The sequence below is a fragment of the Pollachius pollachius genome (assembly GCF_949987615.1).
Source record: "Pollachius pollachius genome assembly, chromosome: 1".
Lineage (NCBI taxonomy): Eukaryota > Metazoa > Chordata > Actinopteri > Gadiformes > Gadidae > Pollachius > Pollachius pollachius.
The window spans coordinates 32,073,543-32,096,421 of NC_136934.1; the positions used below are offsets into that span (position 1 = coordinate 32,073,543).

The window sequence follows — 22,879 nt, forward strand, 5'->3', positions numbered from 1 at the left end:
TTTAACCTACTCCCCTCGACCAATTGCCTTCGCGGTAACGCGAGACGCGACGAACGTCCGCCCAATCGGATAACTGAGATCTTTGTTTCAATTTGATTGACAGCTTTGTCAACCATACAGAGTCGACAATATCATCGAACCTCACTAGCAATAGGAGCGTTTGAAAAACTCTCACCCACCTTTTATGTTTTCTTAAAAACACAAACGTAATGATTTTTTCATTGACGTAACTGCTTTAGACTAAATAAAAAATGATGATAATCCGATTTTCCTCAAAGAACCAAAAACAAGAATTTCTATGTATACCTGAAATTATAGCTTACTTTGTCGCTGACCAAAAACGTGTAGAAAACAACTCGGAAGGGGGATTATTTAGAATATGAGTATCAGGACTCCAATCAGTTTGAAATGCAAGAAGTAGGGTTACCAAACATAAATAGTAAAATGCTAACGTTTGTATCATTATTTTACATTTGTGCAGCAATAATATATACTCCCCACTAGAAGGCGCTTCAAGACAATATCCATTTCATCTGAGGCAAGTGCAAAATCTAAAATAAGATGCTGGTTGACATAGATGGCAGTTTGCCATCGGAATACATATTCTTAAATATATATATATATATATATATATATATATATATACATCAATATGTGTTGGTAATGGACAAGGTCGGGGAAAATTAGAAGGTTTTCAGAATAGGGGCGTGGCCACAGGGCGTGACAGCTGCGCAACAACAACAACTCAACTTCCTGGTCCCCAACAGTGTTGCCAGATTAGGCCAGATTTCCCGCCCAATCTGGCTCAATCTGGCAACACTACAATCAAACTGTCATAGCCCAGACTCTCTGTAAACGGGGAGATGTTATGTCAGTAGGTTTTTATCTCTCTCTAATTGTATGAGAACTCGTTCTATGTGTTCTATGTGTATTATTCTTTATGAAAGATAACTTTACTTCCAGTTTTGTTGTTCGGGCTTTGCGTTATACACATAGCAGGGTAAGGGATAGCTAAGAAGTTCAACTGTGCTAGTTAACAAGCGTTATCTAAGGTAGGCAACTGAATGGTATCAAAAAGCTCCACGACTAAATTGGATTAGCTGGTTGCTTTTTATTACCTTCTGTATATTTGTAATCAAAATATATAGTATGAACGACGGAGAGGTTTTCCATGAGAAGCAGAGACTGGAGCTGTGCGCCATCCATGCCCTGAACAACGTGCTGCAGGAGCGGGTGTTCACCAAGGAGACGGCAGACGACATCTGCAAACGGTGAGCGGGCATTACACTCTACGTACTGTGTGCATCACACTATACCTACTGTGTGCATCACACTCTACCTACCGTGAACCTGTCAGCGTGCATTACCCTCTACCTACTCTTTCCCTTTTATTGTTGACTTTATTACCCTTTACCTTCTGTGTACCTGTGTACCTCCCTTGTTGTGGACGGAACCTCAACGCAGATGAGCTGTATCTCTTCAGCCAAACCAAAGCCTGACTGAAGGGATTTGCTCTTACACAACCAATGTTTTTTTTTTCAAAATGTTAGTAAGATAAACGTGACTTTTCTGAAAGCCTTCGTCAAAGATATATTATAATATATATTATATACATAAGTAATTAAGTAGTAATGCTTAGTACTTAGATATACAACCTTTATGATGGAACAATACTCTGAAGCTCATTGTCATAACTTAACAGGGCTCATTCAAGACCATAATATAATATGCCTTCAAGATGGGAACCAAACTACATTGAAGAAAGAGGTTTTATCCTCTGAAATTTAGTCTCAATTCAATTACTGAATGATGAAATGAAACAGGACCCATCTCTTCTCACTGACTATCTAACTTTATTCTGTCTGTTGAGGTCCTATGTGTACTCTTACACATTGGTCCACTGAAGGTAACCAAACCAAATATATCTAGCAGAAAAACCCAGATGATGTGGGATGTGGAAGGACCAGTAAAACCCCCAGTACATTGTTTGGCCGTTATTGCCAAGGTGTAAGGGAACTGTGTTTAATGCACTGCGACTAAACTGGAAAACATGCTTCCACTGCCCTTTAATGATGCAACTTCTCTCCAAATGTAGGCTAGCTCCACAATGTGTCGTGAACCCACACCGGTCAATGTTAGGCACAGGAAACTACGATGTCAACGTGATCATGGCAGCGCTGCAGAGCAGAGAACTAGCGGCAGTTTGGTGGGACAAGCGCAGGTGTGTGATGAACACTGCAGCGAGACATTCAACTGCCTGTTAGATCTGTCACTCAACAAAGCTTTACATTAAGTTAAACATCAACCACTTTCGAATTCTGGGGGAATAATCTCTTCTTTCTTTTGTTTTTTTGGTTTGTTTCCACGTAGGACAGTACAGAATCTCTGCTTGACTAAAGTCCAGGGCTTCATATTGAATGTTCCTTCCCGGGTGTCGCTGGGAATAGTGTCCCTCCCTCTCAGGCGACGCCACTGGCTAGCGGTGTGCATGGTTAATGGACAGTACTACAACCTGGACTCCAAATTAAAGAATCCCGTCTGCATCGGAGGAGAGGCAGAACTACGGTGGGTGAGCTGGCAGAAAAGGACAATCTCTTTACCAATCATCCGCTTATGGTTCACAATCTGATCCTAACAAATCCAACAGAAGTGTGTTTTTATGGTTATTGAATTTTCACAATATGATGTAATAATAATATAATATAATAATATGGCTCTAATAAATACAACCATGTATAAATAATACATTTTAGTGTACATAGTTTAATAATATGAGATTATTAGAATAAATCCCAGTTGGGAAACCATTGATGTGGCGTATGGTAAAATAAGAGTCTAGATGGATGTTAACTGAACAGGACCAAGTCCAACTCAGACCAACTCAATGGAAAATAAAGACTTGGCTGGAGTGGCCCTGGAATGCAAGGGACATTTTTGAGCCCTTTTCGGGAACAGAGACTGTTGTCTGTTTCTGATGAAACCTGCACTGTGGCTGTATGCCCGGGCCACATGGAACTTGTTAAGTGAGTCATCCCATTCCATAGTCACAAAGGAATGAGCTAATATCCATGTGACAGTTCATACAATCGATATATAAATGGATAGATGATATAGTAGGCATCTATAGTATCTCTCGGTCCATCTGTAAACACATCACACAATGGGTCTTACCTCATCTGTTTGTGACTGCTTTGTGATTGCGTCATCGTTTGTGTGTGTGTGTGTGTGTGTTTGTGTTTGTGTGTGTTTCCTCAACCATTCTCCTTGCATTCTGACACTGGTGTCTCCCCTGGCAGTTCATTCCTCAGGGAGCAGCTCGCTCCAGAGGTGGCGGAGATGCTTCTGGTCGTCCGGCAGGAGGTGGAAGAGGACGGCTCATGGCTCAGCCCGGACAACCCCGGGACTGATTCTCTTTGAGGGGTATGGGGGAGGGACAGTAGTACACCCACCCATACCCAGCAAGGAAGAACTGTGGGGGGGTAGGGACATGCTTCAGAGAACTCTTCAGGGAGTGCACTATGGATATGTTTGAATTTCTGTGCGCGTTCACATTATACACACACACACACACACACACACACACACACACACACACACACACACACACACACACACACACAGAGTAGAATCTCCAAAGAGAAGCAAGGCTTCTTAAGGCCTGCTTCCAACATGAAGGACTGTTAAGTGGGGATGGCAACTTTGGTTCCAACCTGCGGGCAAATGCTTTGTCCGCTCCTGTATCTTCTCGGTACCGTTCATCAAATGGTGTACTCAAACTTGTGTATTTTTAAAGTGTCGCTAATGTATGGCTTTTTATGATCGTTGAGTAGATATCATGTCATCCACATTGTTTTTGCAAGCATTCCGCCCACTGCGAGTTGCTAAGAACAACGGGAACGTCCATATCAAGAGAAGTGATGTGTGAAAATGTTCCAAGCATCCTTGACCCTGACATTTATGTACCCAGTAGCAACAAACACGAAGTAGGTAATGCACTCTCTCACCACACGCTACTTTCTATGCACTGCAGAGCTACGTGGACCTGTTGGAACCGGGTGTCTTTTGTTTGTTTGTCAATGTACACAGGTACTGCAAAGGCACTAATACAATATTAACAGGCTCATATTCGTAGATCTATGCATATCCAAAAGAAAGAAATTGGGAATACCATATTTTGTTACCAATGTAACTTTCAAAAGTTCCAACACAACTCAGAGGTTTGCGATAATAATTATTACATTAAACATTTTGTAAAAAGAAGTGTTCAAATTAATGTTTTGGCAGAATATGTGTTTCATTGTTCTCTAGTCTTAAGCATGACAAAGACGAGTCAGGGCATAATATTATTATGTTCTTTTTTATTTATATTAGACTCTTGAGTGTAAAAGGATGCCATTCAAAAGGAGCATTGATAATACCATACAAACTTAATTCAAGGGTTAACAAGGGCAGGAGGCAAGGAGGGGTAATTTAATGAAATCTCCCACATACTATACCTTTTATATATATATACACAGAAACATCTAGAGATGTCAGAGACCCACTGCTCTACAGGAGCTATTATTGCTAGCTAAGACTCCTGCGACGCCAGTAGCAGGTGTCATATTGTATTGGGTTGTGGTCCTCTGCTCTCAAGACTGATTTGCAGTTGTAGTTCTCCATCCCTAGCTCCCAAAGCAGGGTCATCTTAGCCCCCAATCCCCCCACCCCAGTTTGTAAGAGCAAATGTTCATGATTATTCAGATATTATAGACATTAATAATGTACAGAGTATCAGGGACAAGGGAATTACAGAATTGCCACCTATAAAAAGTAAAAAACAAAGAAAAAAAGTTATACTGAGTTAGGGAACTGCATATCCATCCACACTACATGCCAGTGTTTTTTTTTCTACAACAATATTTATAGAAAATAAATTGGTGGTTCTGATACATTTAATAATATAAAACTACAACATAGTAACGTCAATACCAGATTGGCTTGCTTCACAACTTTCACAGTTCACATGGACAAGGGAACAGGATGAATACAGAATATACATGATTTAAACCTTTGCACATCCATACCCATCTTGTGTTTGGCTCCCTGCAAGGCCTTTGCACAGTCCCCTCGTCCTGTCTACTTTAGGTGCTATTTAATTATACAGGTTTGTTTTTTTTAAATGGTAAAAACGTTACAAATCTTGAGATCACATCTAGCATTCAGTTTATTTCGATTAGTTTTCGTCTTTTCATCTCAGTAAAGTGTCCATATGAAAAATTAAACCTTTTATTCCTATACATTTTTTTTTTTTTCCTAATAACGACGGAAAGAAAATCAGCGTGAATACAGGTTCCTCGAATGGGAAGAGTTGGGGTGCGATTGACTACTGCCCCCGTAACCGGTCAGCATGCTGGGAGAGTACTGTGGAGTGGGGGGGGGGTTGAAGAGAGAGGAAACATGAACACAACAACAACGTTCAGCAGTATTATAAGTGTGAAGTGCAAACGTCCGTAAGGGTTAGAGAGAGGCTTTGACAAAATGTTAATTTAAATACAAGTTAGATGAAGGAAGATTTTAAACTAAAACATCTATTAATAAATAGTAAGACGGTCACCTTATGAGATAATTGTATTCAAATAGTCAGAAAATGAGTGTGCCAGGAGAGTTCCATGTTTCTATTCATTATAAACGTTTTAAATTTGAATAATGTTTTGAACATAAGACCCGAATTTGAAGAATATATTTTATATTGATTGATTATTATGATAATATTATTAGTATAAGAGTTAGTGTATTGATATTTATATATATTTTTACATCAGAGGCCATTCAACATGGCCCTGCAGCGGCAGGTTGTGATTGGTTGATCCAAATGGGTACGCGGGTTCACGATCAGGGCGATGGAGAAATGGCACAGAGTATGAAGATGTCACAAGTACAGAGGAACTCACAGAGGGGGGTGGGGACTGCCTGTCAGTCAACGGCAGGCTCTCATAGCCAGGGTTGCCATTGGAGGAAACGTTTGGAGTCCTGTATAGAGACAGAGAGAGATAAGGACCAGGAGAGGGGAAAGGGAGAGGGGAGGGGGGGAGAGGGGGTGTGATGCGTGGAGGAAAGACAGAGGGAACAGGCCAGAGGGAGCCAAGGAGGGGGCAAGAGAGAGGCAGAGAGTGATTAGAGAAATGGGGTGTGGAACTATACAGTATATCAACACAAGTAGTGTCAGTATGAGTGAGCTTCAGGCCTGGCTGTTAGGTGGCTCAAGCACTGGTGCCCACGTTTGCAGTCAACTCCTGCATGAAGTGAGATAGGTATAAAAGCTGTGTGTGAAATCTGAATTCAGATTAATTTGAATAAGATTACATATAATTTACCAGCTCCGTTTAGCAGCATTGTTGTTTTTCAAGGTGGATTGCTTTCTGAGCCCATGATAAGGAGAGCCATTCCCAGATACTTCATGAGAGGATACTTGACCTGTCATTAGTGTTGGGTTAATATCTAGATTGTGTTAACTACTGTGCTATGGCTGAGTGGAATTAACACAGCTGTGCAAATGAAGCTGAAGGCAAGTTAGGCACCTGATGTTAGAAAGGGCTAAACTTCTACGCCTTGTCATTAAATGGGGTGCATTGGTTATCCTAGTACTCACTAGACTTTCAAAGTCAGGGAGGCAGAAGGAAAGAGCAAAGAAAACAGACAGGAAACGACACGAGAAGTCACAAAGAGAAAGGGGAGAGTGGCGATGAAAAGGACAGACAGAGAGAGAGACCAGGGAGAAAGAGAAAGGAATACATTTGAGAGCTTTGACCGGACGACAGGAATGCCACGATGCAGATGAGAGATGAGGAGCGTGATGGAGCGGGGGGGAGAGGGGGGGTTACCTATTTCAACCTGAGCCTCGCGACGCTGGAGGTTTTACGATCAGAGCATCGCCAATGACAACCCCTTGCCCCGCCCCCTACACAGTAGTAGTACCAGTACTCATTGTAGTACTCTTACTACTACTACAGTACAGGAAGCAAGGAGGGCATTTGACACGCAAACCGAGATCTGTGAAATGATTGGGCGGAGGGCCTACGTTGCTGTCTGTCCTGAAGCACTGGACAGACAAATAAGACAGACACACAGACAGACAGACCTCTAGAGTTTGCGTCTGTTTCTCTGCCTACACTGCAGTCCACGTTGACCTGTCTGTGTGTCTGTCTGCATGGCGTGTGGTTAGCCTGGCAAGCTTGTCGTGGACTATCCATCACTACATATGTCTGGATGGAGACACTGAGTGTGTGTGTGTGTGTGTGTGTGTGTGTGTGTGTGTGTGTGTGTGTGTGTATTTGCGTGTTTGTGTATGTGTACGTGTGTGTGTGTGTGTCTGTTTGTGTGTGTAACCCTAGTTGTAGTGTACTATGACTAACTTATCTGATAGCCTTTTCTAATCTTATGCTACCATGAATGAAATTTGAATTGAAGTCTAGAAACATATAACCTGATTTCTATGTGCTACTACTATTGTGCGTTGTGTCACTTTTGTAAACATGTGTGACTGCTAAGCTCACTGGTGGCTGAATTATAGATTTACAAAAAATCATACTTTGGTAATACTTTGTGCATTGCTTCTTTCTACTTGCACTTGTCATCATATCCTGCACTCTGGCTTTTGCTCTTTACACAAATCTGGGGGTTATGATATGGCATGATCAGCTTCCTCATCAAACTTTCCTCCAACAGGTGAGGTGATAAATACAGCCATGATTTAATCATGGTTTCTACTGACTAACTCCCTCTCCCTCCTGCTGCTACTCCTGTGGAACCTAGGGCCAGTCTGTCTGTCTGTCTGTGTGTCTGCGTGTCTGCGTTACTCACGGGAGGGGCGGTGCGCTAGAAAAGGGGGGTGTCCAGCTGGCCCCCGGGTAATTATAGAAGGGGGGCAGGGCCCCTCGCTGAGACCCCGCGGTCGTCTGTCTACGTGCCTGATGGGAGGTGAAGGGGTCCTCACTCTCGCTGTCGGAGTCCTCGTAGTCTTCAGAGTCACTGTCGCCATCCAGGGGGAGGGAGGGAGGGAGGGAGGGAGGGAGGGAGGGAGAGAGAGAGAGAGAGAGAGAGAGAGAGAGAGAGGAAAAGTGAAAGTTTGAAAGAGTGTGTGAGAGAGAGTGTGTGAGAGTGTGTATGTGAGAGGGAGAGAGAGAGAAAGTGAGAGTTTGAAATAGAGTGTGAGAGATTGAGAGAGAAAGTGAGAGTTAGAAATAGAGAGATAGAGAGTACAAAGTTCAGTATCAGGGCAAGAGCACTTATGTCATTATGAGGATTTGCATCATGCATAAATACAAAAGGCTAAAGGGTGTCATTGATATTCTTTGGAAGAAAATTGCAACGGGAATTTTAACACAACCCAATATCATGATAATTCTGGATAAACCTCTTTGCTGACATAAAGATAAAGACTAAAGTTTGTTTGAGATGATGAATAACTCCACTAGTAATGACATTGGCATAGCATAGAGTACATTACAATCATTAGTATTATTATATATTTTTATTTACCATTAAAATAACTATTAAAACTATTAATATAATTAATTTCAGCTATTGCAACGAGGACAGAAACCATTGGATTCCTAAGTTGCATGCCTTGTGTATACTTTATGACCCAACCTCTTGGCAACGGCTCACTGTTTGGGATTTTCTTTTCAACATCTCCCAGATCAGTAAATACCTAGTTCGGCCGCAGTAAGGCGAAACCTGGGACTACGGAGAAAACCGGGAACATGTCCTAGTCCTCATTAAACAAACAAAGCCACAGAAACCCGAAACGATTACGATTGTCTAACTCAAACCAAAACACCCCTAAACAATCCCTGCCCCCATGGTGACGTGCACATCCCCATGGTGACGTGCACACCCCCATGGTGATGTGCACACCTGCCCCAGTTTCCCCTGTCACCTGGGAAAGCTGCGCCAGGCCCCGGGGAGGGAGCAGAGGATGGCGGTGAAGGCCAGCGCAGAGAGGAATGAGTAGAGGGAGAGATAGAGCAGACCCTCCATCCCATCATAACACAGCCCCTTCAGGGAGTCGATGTAGTCCTGCACCAAGAGGAGGCAGAGGAGAGGGAAGGGAAAGAGAGAGAGGAGGCCGTCACATGAAGCATTGACACATAAACTGTAGTTCGATGAGGCATTGTTTATAGCCGTCCTCTGGCATTATAATGTTAGTCCAATAACATCAGTTCCCATGGATGAATGTGTGTGTGTGTGTGCGTGTGTGTGTGTGTGTGTTTGTGTGTGTGAGCTGAGAGGTACCTTGTTGAGCCCGCGGCAGTTGAGGAGGGCCACCAGCTGGTGGAAGTTCCCCTCGGTGGAGTTGAGGATCTGCTGCACCTCCCTGAGAGATTTCTAAAAACAACAAAAGCGTTTTTTAATCACAACGTGCCTCCTGATTCAGGCAGCCATGTTGTATGTAGTGCGGCGAAAGAGTGTGTGACAACGTACCTCGGCCTTGGGGAACTGGGGCAGAGCGTTGCGGTCCAGACTGGAGAGGTGGGTGTGGATGTTGGACAGTGCCCTCTGAGACTGGGTCAGAGGCTAAAGACAGGGCAACAAGTTACATTTCAGCTTCTGACCTTTATTTGCCTTTATTTGTTTATTATAAGCCAAGTTAATATATGAAGGAAACCGATTTATGACGTAGTTATGTGGTGGTTATGCAGGTATCATTAAACAATAGGAGGCTGGTATCCTTTCCCTGTAGTTAATAGGTTATGGATTCTAGACCAACAGCTAGGATATGTGCCCTCTTTGTTATGGTCTGATGGTCAATTCAATTAGAGGAGCGAAAGAAAAGCAGTTCATTTCAGTTCTCTTCATACTCATATGTGCGTGTAAACGAGACCAGCGAGGCCGTAGCACTGTGAGTCCATAGTCAGTACCTGCTGGAAGGGAGTGTTCATGCGCCGGCTGCACGTCAGGTAGTAATCCAACACGTCTGAATCGCCAACACAGAATAATGTTTACACAGAAGGATGAGATGAGATCATGATCAACAGCGGAGAGGGCCGCCTCTCCCATGGCATGGGGTTATAATGAAAGCATTGTTCTGGAGCCATACCTGAGCTGGTCCCAGAGTTGAAGTGAGTGGAGTTGAGCACAAACGTGTTCGGGTCAGTGCAGAAGTCACTGAGAGCCTGCGACGCAAAGAGTGTGACGGGGAGAGAGAGATATAGAGAGGGAGAGAGAGAGAGAGAGAGAGAGAGAGAGAGAGAGGAAGAGAGAGAGGAGGTAAAGAGAGAGAGCGAGAGAGAGGCAGAAGAGAGAGAGAGTCAGCGAGAGGGAGGAGAGGGAGGGAGGGAGAGAGAGACATAGAAGAGAGAGAGAGTCAGAGAGAGAGATGGGCAGGGACAGAGTTAGCGGAGAAAGACCGACCCATTGACACACTTCCCCTGCTTGTGTATCTGATGTCCGCCTTGTGGTTTGCCAGCCGTATTGATCTGCTGGTGGTGCTGTCACATGCTTCTATTTGAACTGAACAGACCTCTTCTGATCAGCCCTTGGCTGCAAACTCTGTCTCTTCTCTCATTCCCATCAGTACCTTTTTAAATACTGTTTATCTTTCATTACAGTCCACACTTCCTCATTGCCAGGGTAAATAGAAAAACATATTATGTGTAGAAGATTGATCGCACACATACAAATTGCATAGGGACACACACACAATTTTGGCTGGAAATGAGAGTCCCCCACCAGGAGAGGGAGTGATAACCCCACACACACACACACACACACACACACACACACACACAAAGCAGTGCAGATCCAGGCCAAAGCATGCAGGGCCACAGCAGCTGCATTGTGCTGCTGTCGGCGGGGACAGAGCAGCTCTGTTTGGACCCCCAGACCCTGGGACGTCTCCCACCAGGACCACGTGACCCCAGGACACCCTCCTCCCCGCACCCATCCTGCTCAGTCCCCAGTCAAAACATGCATATCTCCAGAGACACACCCCCACAAACAAATTGCACAGGTTAGAAGTAACATCTGCCGCTCTTTGTGTATAAGGGGGGAGGTTTAAGGCTATTTTAGATGTTATCGAGTGACCCTTTCTTCCTCTTGAGCCGGAGTAGACGTATGTGTCGTCATTTTGTTTTGGTGCTAAAAGCCTCCTTCAGCTTGGCTTGTAGCTGGTGTTCTCCACCGTTTAACAGCTTCTCAGTGTGGTTTTACTTCCCCGTACGTCCCTGCACATTTTCTCTACTGCCTTCCTTAACGGTCCCAGGAGCGGCTAGAGCAAACACATCAGCAGTACACAAGGGCCTTTTGATTATTTCTCTCTGCCGCTCCTCTCTTTCTTAGGCTCTCTCACTTCAAATAAGTCTTAGATGCTCTCTCGCCCCGACTCCTCTCTCCCCCTACTCAGGTTGAAAGCATCCTCCTCCTTTGCTCCTCGAAGCCGTGCACCCACGCAGTGACAGCACTGCTTGCACGCAAACATGTTCCTGCACACACTCGCGCACACGCACATTGAATCTTTAATCTCTGTCCTATTTTTCCTCTTTCTTTTTTCTTTTTGGTCCGTCGCCACGACTGCAGAGTTCCCTAGGAGGCAGGTCTTTTCACAGTGCAACACAATGGGAGAACACACACACACACACACACACACACATACACATACACACACACACATACAGACACACACATACACACACGCAACAACAGAGGCCAGTCTGTTCCCGAGCCGGACTCTGCTCTCTGCCAGGGATTCCTAACATGGCTTTGGCGTGCCACTGGGGGTTGTCGCACCCTGAAGTGCTCTTCCTCCGAGTGACGGCCGTTCAGACCCATATGGGACCACTCCCCTCCATCTCCCCTCCACAGCCTCTTTGCTCGTCCCTGGAGCCCCTGCCCTTATGGAGCAGCTGGATGTTGTGTGTCGACTCACCACTACGGAGGCAGTCTCCAGGCCCAGGGATCCCCAGCTGAGGAACAGGGCCAGCCAGGCCAGGACGGTCATCCTTTAGGGTGGGGGTGATGGAGGAGATTGAGGCGGAGGAGCAAACAGAAGAGGAGACATTTTTGATATTTTATTCAAGTGGATTCTCTTATGTTCCCCTGCTAGGCGCTAGTTTGATGCATCTCTAACACGGTGTGTGTGTGTGTGTGTGTGTCTGTGTGTGTGTGTGTGTGTGTGTGCGTGTGTGTGTGTGTGTGTGTGTGTCTGTGTGTGTGTACTTACAGAATGAGTAGCCAGCGAGCCTGCTTGGCCAGTCCCAGCAAGATGAAGAGACACACGATGAGGTCAAGTAGCAGAAGCAGCACGTAGGACAGCCACCTGGAGCAAAGACACACACACACACACACACACACACACACACACACACACACACACAAAATAAGAAGCCAATAAACAAGGTTATTAAAGCAAAGAAAACCTGCCCTATATTATAACCCAACTGCATAACCCTTTCTTCGCAGTAATATTTCTGTGGAGAGTGTAGGAAATAATAATAATAACATAATAAGACATTTGATAAACATTGTCTGTGTGCCTTTGACTATTCTTTCTTTGCATCCTCTATCTAAAACATGTCCTTGATCAGTATTGCTTTGCATACTCAGTCAATACTGGGAAAGAAACACTTCAAAGTGGACAATAGACGCAAGACACTGTCTTGTCTGTGTCTACTAAGCAAGAGTATTATAGGGTAGTACAAGTAGAGTAGTGAAGAATCTTTTACGGTTAATAATTGTTCAGAATCAGATTCTGATAGCGTCCAGATGTCAAAGCAGGGCAGGATACTGTAGTGGCTAGGGAGGTCGACTCCTAGTCAAAAGTATTAGATTCAACCCCAATGTATGCAGACCAGCTATTCACGTCCTTGAGCGATATGTAAACCCCTGCCTGTTCCTTAATGCCCTGAGTCTGAGGTCAATCGCCGCCATAAACAACGTGACCAACACAGTGAAGCCCATGGGAGCGGTCGTACCTGTAGTCCTCGTTGACCATCAGGGTGTTGGCGGCCCAGCCGGGCGAGAAGGGGCTGGGCATGATCCCCCCGCCTGGGGAAATGGTGGGGGCTACAGACGGGGGGGCCGGAGTGAGGGCGGCAATGGGGGCCCCTATGCTGGCGCTGTCGTTGGCCAGACCCCCACTGGAGCGGGCCATGGAGATGGAGGACAGCAGGTTGATCACGTTGTCCGATAGCCGGCGGCAGTTGCGCGTGGACGTCAGAAAGGGTTTGCTGCCGGCGAACAGCTCCTCCATGGAGGACAGGGGGCCGGAAATGGACACCTGCAGCCCACTGATGGTGTCTGCAATCTGGGGAGGAAGGGGCGAAGAATGTGGGTGAGCTCCTATGGGAGATGAGTCATGATTCGATATTACTATTTATATATTTATTTATTTCCTTGATGCTATTGTATTACATTGAATCTATTATTTTTGTATCAATTTATATTCCTTACTCTTATTGTCTTACTTTTTCTAATTTCTTACTCTTATTTTGTACTTTTGTTTCTCTTGTTACCTCATACCTACTATGTAGATGAGGACCACCTGGTCCTAAGCATTGCATTACTCAGAACTGCCCTGTATTAACACTTGATAAATACAACTGTTGGTTCTTGAGTGTTTGTGGAGCTGTGGGGGGGAGCTCTGTCTGTGTGGGGGCGATGGGAGGGGGCGTGGCTCCGGGAGCTGATTGGAAGACAGGTGAGTTAGTGGCAGGTGTTTTCAATGTACTAATAAGGGTTGTTCTTTAACATTTGGCAGTAACTGGTCCCCGGTGGAGGGAGGAGGAGCAGAGCGGAGGGATTTGGAGTTCATGGGTTTATCTAAAGCCCTGATCAACATTGAGAGAGGGTGGGAGCAAAGTGTGTGTTTAATCTTCAGTATTGTTGGAGTTGTAAATATGTTTATTTTTATGTTTATATCAACTTCATTTGGGCAGTTGATTGTAGAATGAATGAAAGGAGAAAAAGAGAAAATGTGGGCTATTTCACGTCGTGTCTGTTTATCCTCATGTGTATTCATGCAATTATTTACAGTCTGTCATTTCCCTCACTCAGACGTGCGGTCTGAGTGAGCCCAGTGAAAACAGTACGCTGATCAGAATGACACGCAAACCGCAGTCTGACCACTTTAAACCAGAGGAGCCTCAATAAAACACCCTCAGACACAAACAATGTTTTGGAAGTTCATAAACACATTTCTTTGGGTATGTCACTCAGCCAAACAGGTGCACAAATAAACACACACACACACACACACACACAGGGTAGGCATTCTTCATGTCTGTTCAGTTTGGCTGGCAGAGAGCAGCACTCACCAGCAGATCGATAGAAGCGAGAGTATAATTGGCTGTGAGAAGAGACGAGGTCAACTGATACATCCCATCATTAGCCTCGCTGTTGCCGTAGAAACCAACGCCTATAGCAACACTAGTAAGGGGGGAAAATACATGAATTTAGAGTAGAGTGGCGGGGAAAAGAAGGAGAAAGAGACAAGCAGGGATATGAGAGGCATGCAAGTCATGTTTAATTCAGTGTGTATATGTACATATTAAATGAATGTGACACAACCAGATGGAAGGGGAGTGAGGACGTGATGTGTGCTCTGGGTGAGCTAAACCCAGTAGCCACTGGGAGTGGGAGGCCGTGGAGATTTCCTCAAATGAGGGCTTTGGCAGCAAGGAATATTAGAAACATATCAACACATATTTACACATCTTTTCTCTTATTCAAATATTGAGATTAAGGCGATGGACAGATGTTCAGAGATCAAATCCCCCCTCCCCCCTCAACCGCGATGGAATGGTATTACCCAATCTCCCACATAGTATCTGACCCAGATTAGAAAGCAGGAGGCAAAGTAGGTGTGTGTATGTATGTGTGTGTGTGTTTATGTTTGTGTGTCTGGGGGGGGGGGGGGGGGGGGGGGGGGGGGGGGGGGGGTTGATGGGAGGGTGGGAGTGTGTGTGTGTAGGCATTTCAAGCTTTCAAATGTATATGCAGTTAACAGTTGCTTCATACGTATAAGTATATATATATATGTTTTAACCAAAGACAACTCTCTCGGAGAGTTGCCTTGTTGCCTCTTTTCAATACAACCCCACAACAACCTATTTATACCGCAGTTATACTGAGGGAGACAACCAACGATAGCACGAGGAGAGAGCAGGCCTCAACGCATGGAAGTGATAACATCAGCAGCACAACAGCTTAAATTAGATCATGCAGCACATTATGTCCTGTCTGATCAAGCAATAGGATGCAAGGCGGCTTCTAAAGCAATAAGCAGACACTCGGAGTCCACTGGAATCGAATAGGCGGCCATGTTATGTAGGAGCCAGTAATATTAATGTGTGCGTTACAATAACAGACGAGGAGAGAGGTTCTCAGCTCACACTGGGCTCGGACCAGTGGCTTCCGGTCTGCTGCTGCGGCTGCATTCTTAGAAACCGTCTGGTAGCATGTTTTCCTGATGTCGGCAGGGACTCAATATAATGCAATACTGTGTTGACCCGGTAACTGAGTGATCACCACCAGATGTGAGTGGCTCAGCGGGGCGGGCAGCTGATCTGAGATCTTTACGCTGCTGAGGTGGAAGCGGTGAATTCCCTGCACACAGACAGTACTAACAGAGATGTGTGGTCGACCACTGTGGACGACATAGTATGCGTGTGTCAGCACTCGGATTTCCTCATTGCAGAGAAACGCTTGTGTGCGCACACAAGCGCACAAACCAATGCACACCGCGGCAGCCGCTGTCCGGGTTCAATGACTGCATTGTTTATGGACCAAATCACATTCCTCATAAAAGCGTAAGGCTGTGTTAATGTGACCACAATCTACTGTGAGTTACAAATTCTACTGAACCTCTTAACTCTAGTGGCCAGGACAGACACAAACACACAGATACACTCACACAGACACACACACACTCACACACATAAACACACAAACACACATACACACAAACACACACACACTAAAACACTCACACACACACCGTGCAGTGCAGTGATGATATGCACAGATACAATGTTTAGTGCTTCATAGGAGCAAGCGGAATCGTTGAGTCACACACAACTGCTTTGCACATGTGACAAACATGTGATGTTATGAACATGTGACGTTTAAGACGACGATGGGGATGATAGTGAGGGTGATGATGATGATGATGATGATGGAAATCATATGTCATCAGTGACAGCACGAAGGACACAAGGTCACCGATTGGCCTTGGACTTGGCTGTGTTTTCAAGACATATGCACATCGGCTCTGCACCCCCGACTTCTTCTTCTCCTTCTTCTTACCAGCACAGAGTGACAGACGCCACCGCCACCCATGTGACACAGCAGATGCCCCGCCCCTTCCGCCCGCTGTAGCCGTGTCCGGTGCTGGCATCCTCATCCTCCTCTTCTTCCTCCGATCCCTCACTGCGGTCGCCACGGTGACAGCAGCAGTAGTGTATGAGGAAGGAGAGGACCACCAGGAGGGAGATAACGAGGGCGACGGCTGACAAGCTGGACAGAACCAACAGAGTCTGTGAGAGAGAGAGAGAGAGAGAGAGAGAGAGAGAGAGAGAGAGAGAGAGAGAGAGAGAGAGAGCAAGAGAGAGACAGAGAGAGAGAGAAAGAGAGAGAGAGAGAGAAAGAGAGGAGTCAGACAGTAAATGAGTCACTGAATCACTGAGTTCTATTTTTATTTGTGGTGAACAGCAACAAGGAGGGGGAAACATGGGAAGTAATCCTCTTAAATGCCACCGTTTGTCCTCGTCTTGCAAACCCATCTCCACCAGGAGAAGGATACAAATTTAAAAACCAAAACCATTTAGAAAAATAAATTCTTCACAGCGCGTGAATCCCACATAAGCCACACTTTATATTTATACCGCATGTTTATACACGTACTTGTATATATAAATTTAAAATTATAAGGTGATGCCATGATGCCTTTAATCCCACTCATAATAAGGGGGGTTTTGCTGTTGATGGTCTGGATCCTCCTCATGTGGTTTTAACCAGCTCTTCTCCTGCACTGCGGTGTTAGTTGTAACGTCACTAAGCCGTGCTACGCTTTGAGTTGGTGAGGGCTCTTCATATCATAAAGTCAACTTTCCTGTGATATTTACAGCATTATCTCTGGCATTATCTCAATCTGCTAACTGCCATCCCCTGTTTCCCTACCTTCACTCCCTCCCATCTCCCTCCCTATTTCTACATCTCTCTCCCTGTCTTCTTGTGCCCCCTCAACATCTCTACCCCCACCCATGCATCCCGGTTTCCCCACGTTCTCGCTCGCTCTCTCTCCCGCACGCTCTCCTCTGCTTTCTCTTTCCCTCGCTCGCTCCCCCTCCCCCCTCTCTTTCTTTCTATCCACCCCAGTGAATCTCTATTAATAATCTGTGACCTATTTAAATACATTCACGGCCACTCTCTCTCTCTCTCCCTCTCTCTCTCCCTCACTCCGATTCGTTTTCCCCTTTTCTCTTTCCACCATTCCACTTCCCTCTACTTGCCCATTGCGCTCTCCCTCTGCGCCGTTTCATACTCTCTCATTCTATGTCTGTCTCTCTCTCTCTCTTCCACTCCCTGTCTCACTCTCTCTCTCTCTCTCTCTCAGCAGCAACCTCCCCTCTCTCTCAAAGCACTTGCTGTCTCTTTTCCTTTCTGCTTCTGGTGGATAATTTGCTCTCTGCGCCATGGGAAAGTCACAAACACCGTAGTGTGACAAGACTCGCTGGAGGACTGGCTCATGATGAAGCCTGGTCTCTGGACGTATGAGACGGGATAAAACCCAACAAACTGGCATACCGAAAAAATAGCAATATATATTATACATATATATATATATATATATATATATATATATATATATATATATATATATAAAGACGTTTAGCATTGTGTTGAAATACATACTAAGAGGTTTATTCCAAAACTAGTTGTGCAAATGTGTCTCTGATTTCTGTATGCCATTGTGAAATGGTGGAATCTCAGTGCTCTTGTAGAGGCACTAATCTTTCTCACGCCTCCTAAGGAACTGAAAGGCGCAATGCTAAGATTTGGTTGGCGAGGTCTTGTCCAAATCTGTAAGTATCTGTGAGCACCGTCATATGCATTGTCTCACTCGTAGTTAAAAGATGACCTGTAGTCCTACCCCTGTATATAAGTGCACCAGCGCTCCACTAATACCGCGATAAGCAAGCGACATCAGAGTCTGGACCATGAGTGTGGATGAGGCTCTTCCCCAGGTGTGGTGAGGTGCGGGGGGCGGTGTGGTGAAGGGTGAGGCTCGGAGCCTTCCCCAGGTGACTGCTGTGTGTGGTGAGGTGCGGGGGGCGGTGTGGTGAAGGGTGCCCTTTACCTGCTGGTACTCCCAGCTGTCGGGGATGAAGCTGTTGTCCCTCATCACCATGGTCAGGTCCAGCCGGGGGAGGGCGTGGCACACCCTGACCCACAGCGAAGGGCTGTAGCTGGGGACCAACGCCATGGCAGCCATGCTCCCGGATCAAACACCCCGCTCCTCCACCCTGCACCAGGGAGCACACAGAGGATTCAAGGCAATGTGAGAGTAGAACGTAAGGTGGGAGCGAGCCCACAGGGGGGAGGAACGCACCGCCGAGGAAGGGTGAAGGTGTGGCTGGGCCAATGGGAAGCCGGGGAGGAAAAGGAGGGGAGGGGGGTGGTCCCTGCAGGCTCCGGTCTGCAGGTGACCTGTCGCCTAGCAACTTGCTCCACTTACAACTTATGACCGTGGACCCTGCAGTTGATACGATTGGAATACCATCTGTCCATTCCTCTTTAGTTAGAGTTAACTAGAGTAAACCTGAAGGACCTCGCTGGGACGACTAGCGAGGTCTCACGTTAGTCTGGAGAGCAGGTTGAGGTTGTTACTGTCGTCGTTTAACGTCGAACAATTATGGAAAAGCTGTTGGAGAAAACGAAGAGCGACCTTCAGGAAAATAGATGTGTTTTTGATAGACCTGTGTTGTATCAGTTTTTTGTAGAGCATGCATTGGTTATCCATGAATAAAAAAAGTGCCTGTTAACCTTTGGATAAGGAGTTTATAGTGAACACAAATCAATGTAAAGTGACATGGGGGTGTTGTGATATTACATGAGTATACACATACATATGAAAAGGCCTGTGGGCGGCGTCTGGAGGATGGGTGGGGGCTGTCGGGTAGGTGCTGGGGTAAAAGGACAAAGTCTGGTTAGCCCAAACACACATTTGACTCCCTGACACAAGACAGAGGAGGAACAGTGGGGGAGACTGTAGCGCACAACAAGCGAAGAGTTGTGTAGATTAAAATATCAGAAGGCCTTTCTCCTGAAGATAGTGGTGTTAGGGAGGGGCATGGACCAGAGAATGGACCATAACAACAAGTGACATTTAAAGAAAGGGTTGTACAGCACAGCCAAACGCTGTTCATAGCAAAGCTTTCTTTGAAGTTTTATAGGGTTCAATAAAATCAGAAGCATTTGCGCTGAGGTTTGGCTCTGTGCGGACTTGTCTTCTGATGCAGCTGTTCAGTTGAATGAAGACTGAATTGCTGCACACAGTAACACGTTCTATCAAAGTTCCTCCATTGACTCCATGCATCGTCCCACCATTAATAGTTCATATTATGACTCTGTAACATCACAATAAGTAGAGAATAGATTTAAGATTGGTGTTTTCCATTCACGTTTATGTGTGGGGGTGGGCGCAATGCCCCAGAATGAGTACACCACTTGCCCCCTGGCCAGAAAGGCCGGCTTAAGCATATTACAATGAGCCACCTTAATGATTGCATTGGTCCAACTGTCCCAAATCAAATAATTGCCGGCACTACATTTCCATTTTGTTAATTGTTGTCACAGCTCACATATCTATAAGACAAGCATCCATGCACACTGTACACAAACAGCTCAAATGGATTATCTAAAGCAGCAGTTAACTATCGATGCAAACCATAATGTTTTTTATGTTCATCTTGATCTTGGCATGAGATCCATGGTTATACATGTCTGTTAATCAATAAATAAATTTAAATGTCTGCCTCTAGGTTACCTTTGAGGACGATCAAAGATTCAACCATTTTCTTCCACTCATACGACCAATCATAGCTTGAGAAGAGATTTCAGCAAATATTGAGAACATATCAGCATATATTGAGAACATTTCAGCATATATTTCAGTTAGACAGCTGCGCATCAGTCATCAAACGACAGCACCATCATTCATCTCAACAGCATGAAAGGCCTCGATGTGAAGCAAGAAAACTGATCAAAAATCAATAGTCAATTTCGGGTGAGGTGTGACATGTCCTGGGCCATTGAGAAAGTTCCTGTGACCCCATAGAGGGGAAGGGGGATAGTGGTGGGTGGGGAGTAACCGTTCTCCATCGTAGAGGCACTCAGCACTTGTCAAAGAGAGGAAAGCTCACGTTGATCTGATGCACCCTGCCAGCTTGTTATCATGCCATCACTATTGCATAACCGAAGGCTAATAAATGTGATTTGAAACTGGCTCAATAGTAGGCAACGGGGGGAGGAGTAGGAGGATCTAGGGAGCAGTGAGGCAAGTGTTTTTTAAAAACACCCAAAGCCAACCAAACGAGGGAATACACAGAGATGGGAGGATTTGTTCATGTGTTTTTGCACTGAGCTAAGGTTGTGACATGGTGGGGAAGGTAACAGTGTGAGACGCCATAATATCTAAACATACAGAAAGAGGCCATTTTGTAAGGAGGCAGTGTAATGAGAGCAATTTAAGATGGGGAGCGTTTTCTCTGCGCCTTCTCTGCAAAAATAAAAGCTTTTTTCTGTTTCAAACGGCAGGAATATAACTGCTCAAGTCCCACAATGCTGTGAGCAGATCCTTTAGTGATGATCACTGTCGTGCACAGCTGGAAGGTGAACATTACTCCTCTTGTAAAACCTCTGCTGTTTCACATCCACGCGTGGATAATCATGTAAAAGAGGCTTTCTTAATGATTGCCTTTACGAGATGGGAATGACAGAGCCATAATACCCCAGTGACACACTGCCTTGGCTCTGAGACATTAATTAACACCAGGCCAGTGTGTATGGCTTCAGTGTATGTGCACTACATCATCTATATCCATCAAGTCTGCAGTGCAAGTCTAGTCTGGGATGCATTGTAATCATAAATTACTTTTTTGGATAGAAATAAAGATTTCAAATATATATATATATATATATATACACACACACACATTTAACTTTTACGTAAATCTCTATATGAATTTCCATTGTAACATTGCAATGATGAATTCAGTGATTCCAGCTCAGATATACAAAGTACAGGGAGCAAGTCACAAGAACTCAGTGCAAACGAGTGCTTTGATATGTTTCAGGTTCCTCCTTGACAAGCTGAGTGACAGAAATGCTTCTAAACTACTGACCTAATTGGCAATCGTATACAGAGCAGAATAGTGCATTATCCCGCGCATTAGGCAAATGGCCCAAAGACGATCAATCTGAATTGTAAAAGCAGGAATGGCTATTTTTGGATTCGGTCATCTCTCTCTTGCAGTATTTATTGAATTTGACTTGTAACACAAGCATCATCAAATCACCATCAGGTCACACGTACATCATTCTACAGTGCATTGTAAAAAAAATACCTCATCAATCACGGAGTAACAGCTCCAAATAAAAAGGACACGCGGTTATTATCAGCACTGGTAATGCATTCTAGTTCTATGGGTGCGGAGCTTCAAACTCATTCTTTTTTTTCTTTTTTCGCGCGGTCGTAAATCCTCCGCGGCCACACAGACGATTAAGCCCCGACATGGTGAGTGACTAGAGGGGCCGATCAGCCTCTTACCTTGGCCGTTAGCGCTAGAAAGGGTCCCCTCTTGCTGCTGCACGCCTTGTCTCTCTCTCTCTCTCTCTCTCTCTCTCTCTCTCTCTCTCTCTCTCTCTCTCTCACTCTCTCTCACTCTCTCTCTCACTCTCCTCCGGGGGTTCGGTGAAATATCTACCCACTCAAAGAGCCACACCGCCAACCGTCAGCCCAGGATGTCTTTGAGTAGAAGAAACCATCCTGGGAAAAACAGGCTGGAAAACATGCCAAAAAAAAGGATGTCAAAAAGTGTTAATGGCTGAGACAATATATGGATATTGTCAAAAATCGTTTTTTTCTTAAGATAGCTTTAGTAATTGTATGGTTGTCTGGTCACAGTGGAGAGGTACTTGTGTTGATGGATGAGGTGGAGCTCTCAATGAGAGAGAGTAAGTTAAGGAGAGAGAGCATGAGAGTGAGAGCGACAGGGAGAGAGAGAGAGAGAGAGAGAGAGAGAGAGAGAGAGAGAGAGAGAGAGAGAGAGACCCGTCAGGGACTATAGGGGCGAAACCCATTGTGGTTGGATGCCCAAGCAGCCTTACAACAATGCAGCGACATGATATGTCCCACAGATAATTAATCCATTAACATGGATTAGGATTCCGTCATTTCATTATCTATACAGCAAACGATATCAAGGGCACCATTTAAATGCTATTCAATCAAGCCCCTCCAATCACACGTATGCAGATGAACCTGCTGCCTCCTCATTACCATATAGACACAGTACACCCGACAGAAGTAACTAAAACATCCAGCTAGTCAGGTCCATCTTGCTCAGGCATATGGGAAATAAAGATGAATAAAAAATCAACTCACACATGAAATAGGAATGGGTTTAAGATCCTGACTAGCACGGCAGTTGATGGCGGTGTTGCATGGAGACCCAGCCTGAGAGAGAGATGCACAGAGTAACAGCATATACACACATTCAGCTGGGTGCTGGGAGAGGAGGGGATTTTGCAGAGAAAGGAACATAGATACGGAGAGGGGAGGAAAAATGTTGGTTCTCAAACAGGCAGAGAGAACAAGTTGAGAGGAAGAGGTGGGGGG

General features: G+C 45.2%; 2 protein-coding genes across 2 annotated transcripts; one reads left to right on the top strand and one right to left on the bottom strand.

The window, feature by feature from the left end:
• Positions 1-829: 829 nt before the first annotated feature.
• On the top strand, positions 830-4,211 carry josd2 (Josephin domain containing 2). The gene is made up of 5 exons (XM_079732400.1): positions 830-1,052; positions 1,149-1,271; positions 2,096-2,221; positions 2,371-2,565; positions 3,297-4,211. Exons 2-5 carry the CDS (start codon positions 1,150-1,152, stop codon positions 3,415-3,417), a joined length of 564 nt encoding a protein of 187 aa, XP_079588526.1. The 5' UTR covers positions 830-1,052; position 1,149; the 3' UTR covers positions 3,418-4,211.
• A 334-nt stretch (positions 4,212-4,545) lies between these two features.
• ttyh1 (tweety family member 1) lies at positions 4,546-18,472 on the bottom strand (the record flags this gene model as incomplete). The annotated part of the gene is made up of 14 exons (XM_079754691.1): positions 4,546-5,403; positions 5,934-6,012; positions 7,843-8,010; positions 8,921-9,060; positions 9,277-9,369; positions 9,466-9,558; positions 9,903-9,958; positions 10,082-10,157; positions 11,909-11,981; positions 12,203-12,298; positions 12,954-13,285; positions 14,295-14,406; positions 16,285-16,514; positions 18,338-18,472. The coding sequence occupies 14 exons, from the start codon at positions 18,470-18,472 to the stop codon at positions 5,317-5,319; spliced, it is 1,770 nt and encodes a 589-aa protein (XP_079610817.1). The 3' UTR covers positions 4,546-5,316.
• Positions 18,473-22,879: the final 4,407 nt, after the last annotated feature.

Bases quoted from the DNA above. Each gene is read 5' to 3' on its own strand.
- josd2 (XM_079732400.1), top strand. From the start codon at position 1,150: ATGAACGACGGAGAGGTTTTCCATGAGAAGCAGAGACTGGAGCTGTGC. The intron at 2,222-2,370 runs GTGTGTGATGAA...GTTTCCACGTAG, and splicing joins GTTTGGTGGGACAAGCGCAG to GACAGTACAGAATCTCTGCT. The intron at 2,566-3,296 runs GTGGGTGAGCTG...CTCCCCTGGCAG, and splicing joins GGAGGAGAGGCAGAACTACG to TTCATTCCTCAGGGAGCAGC.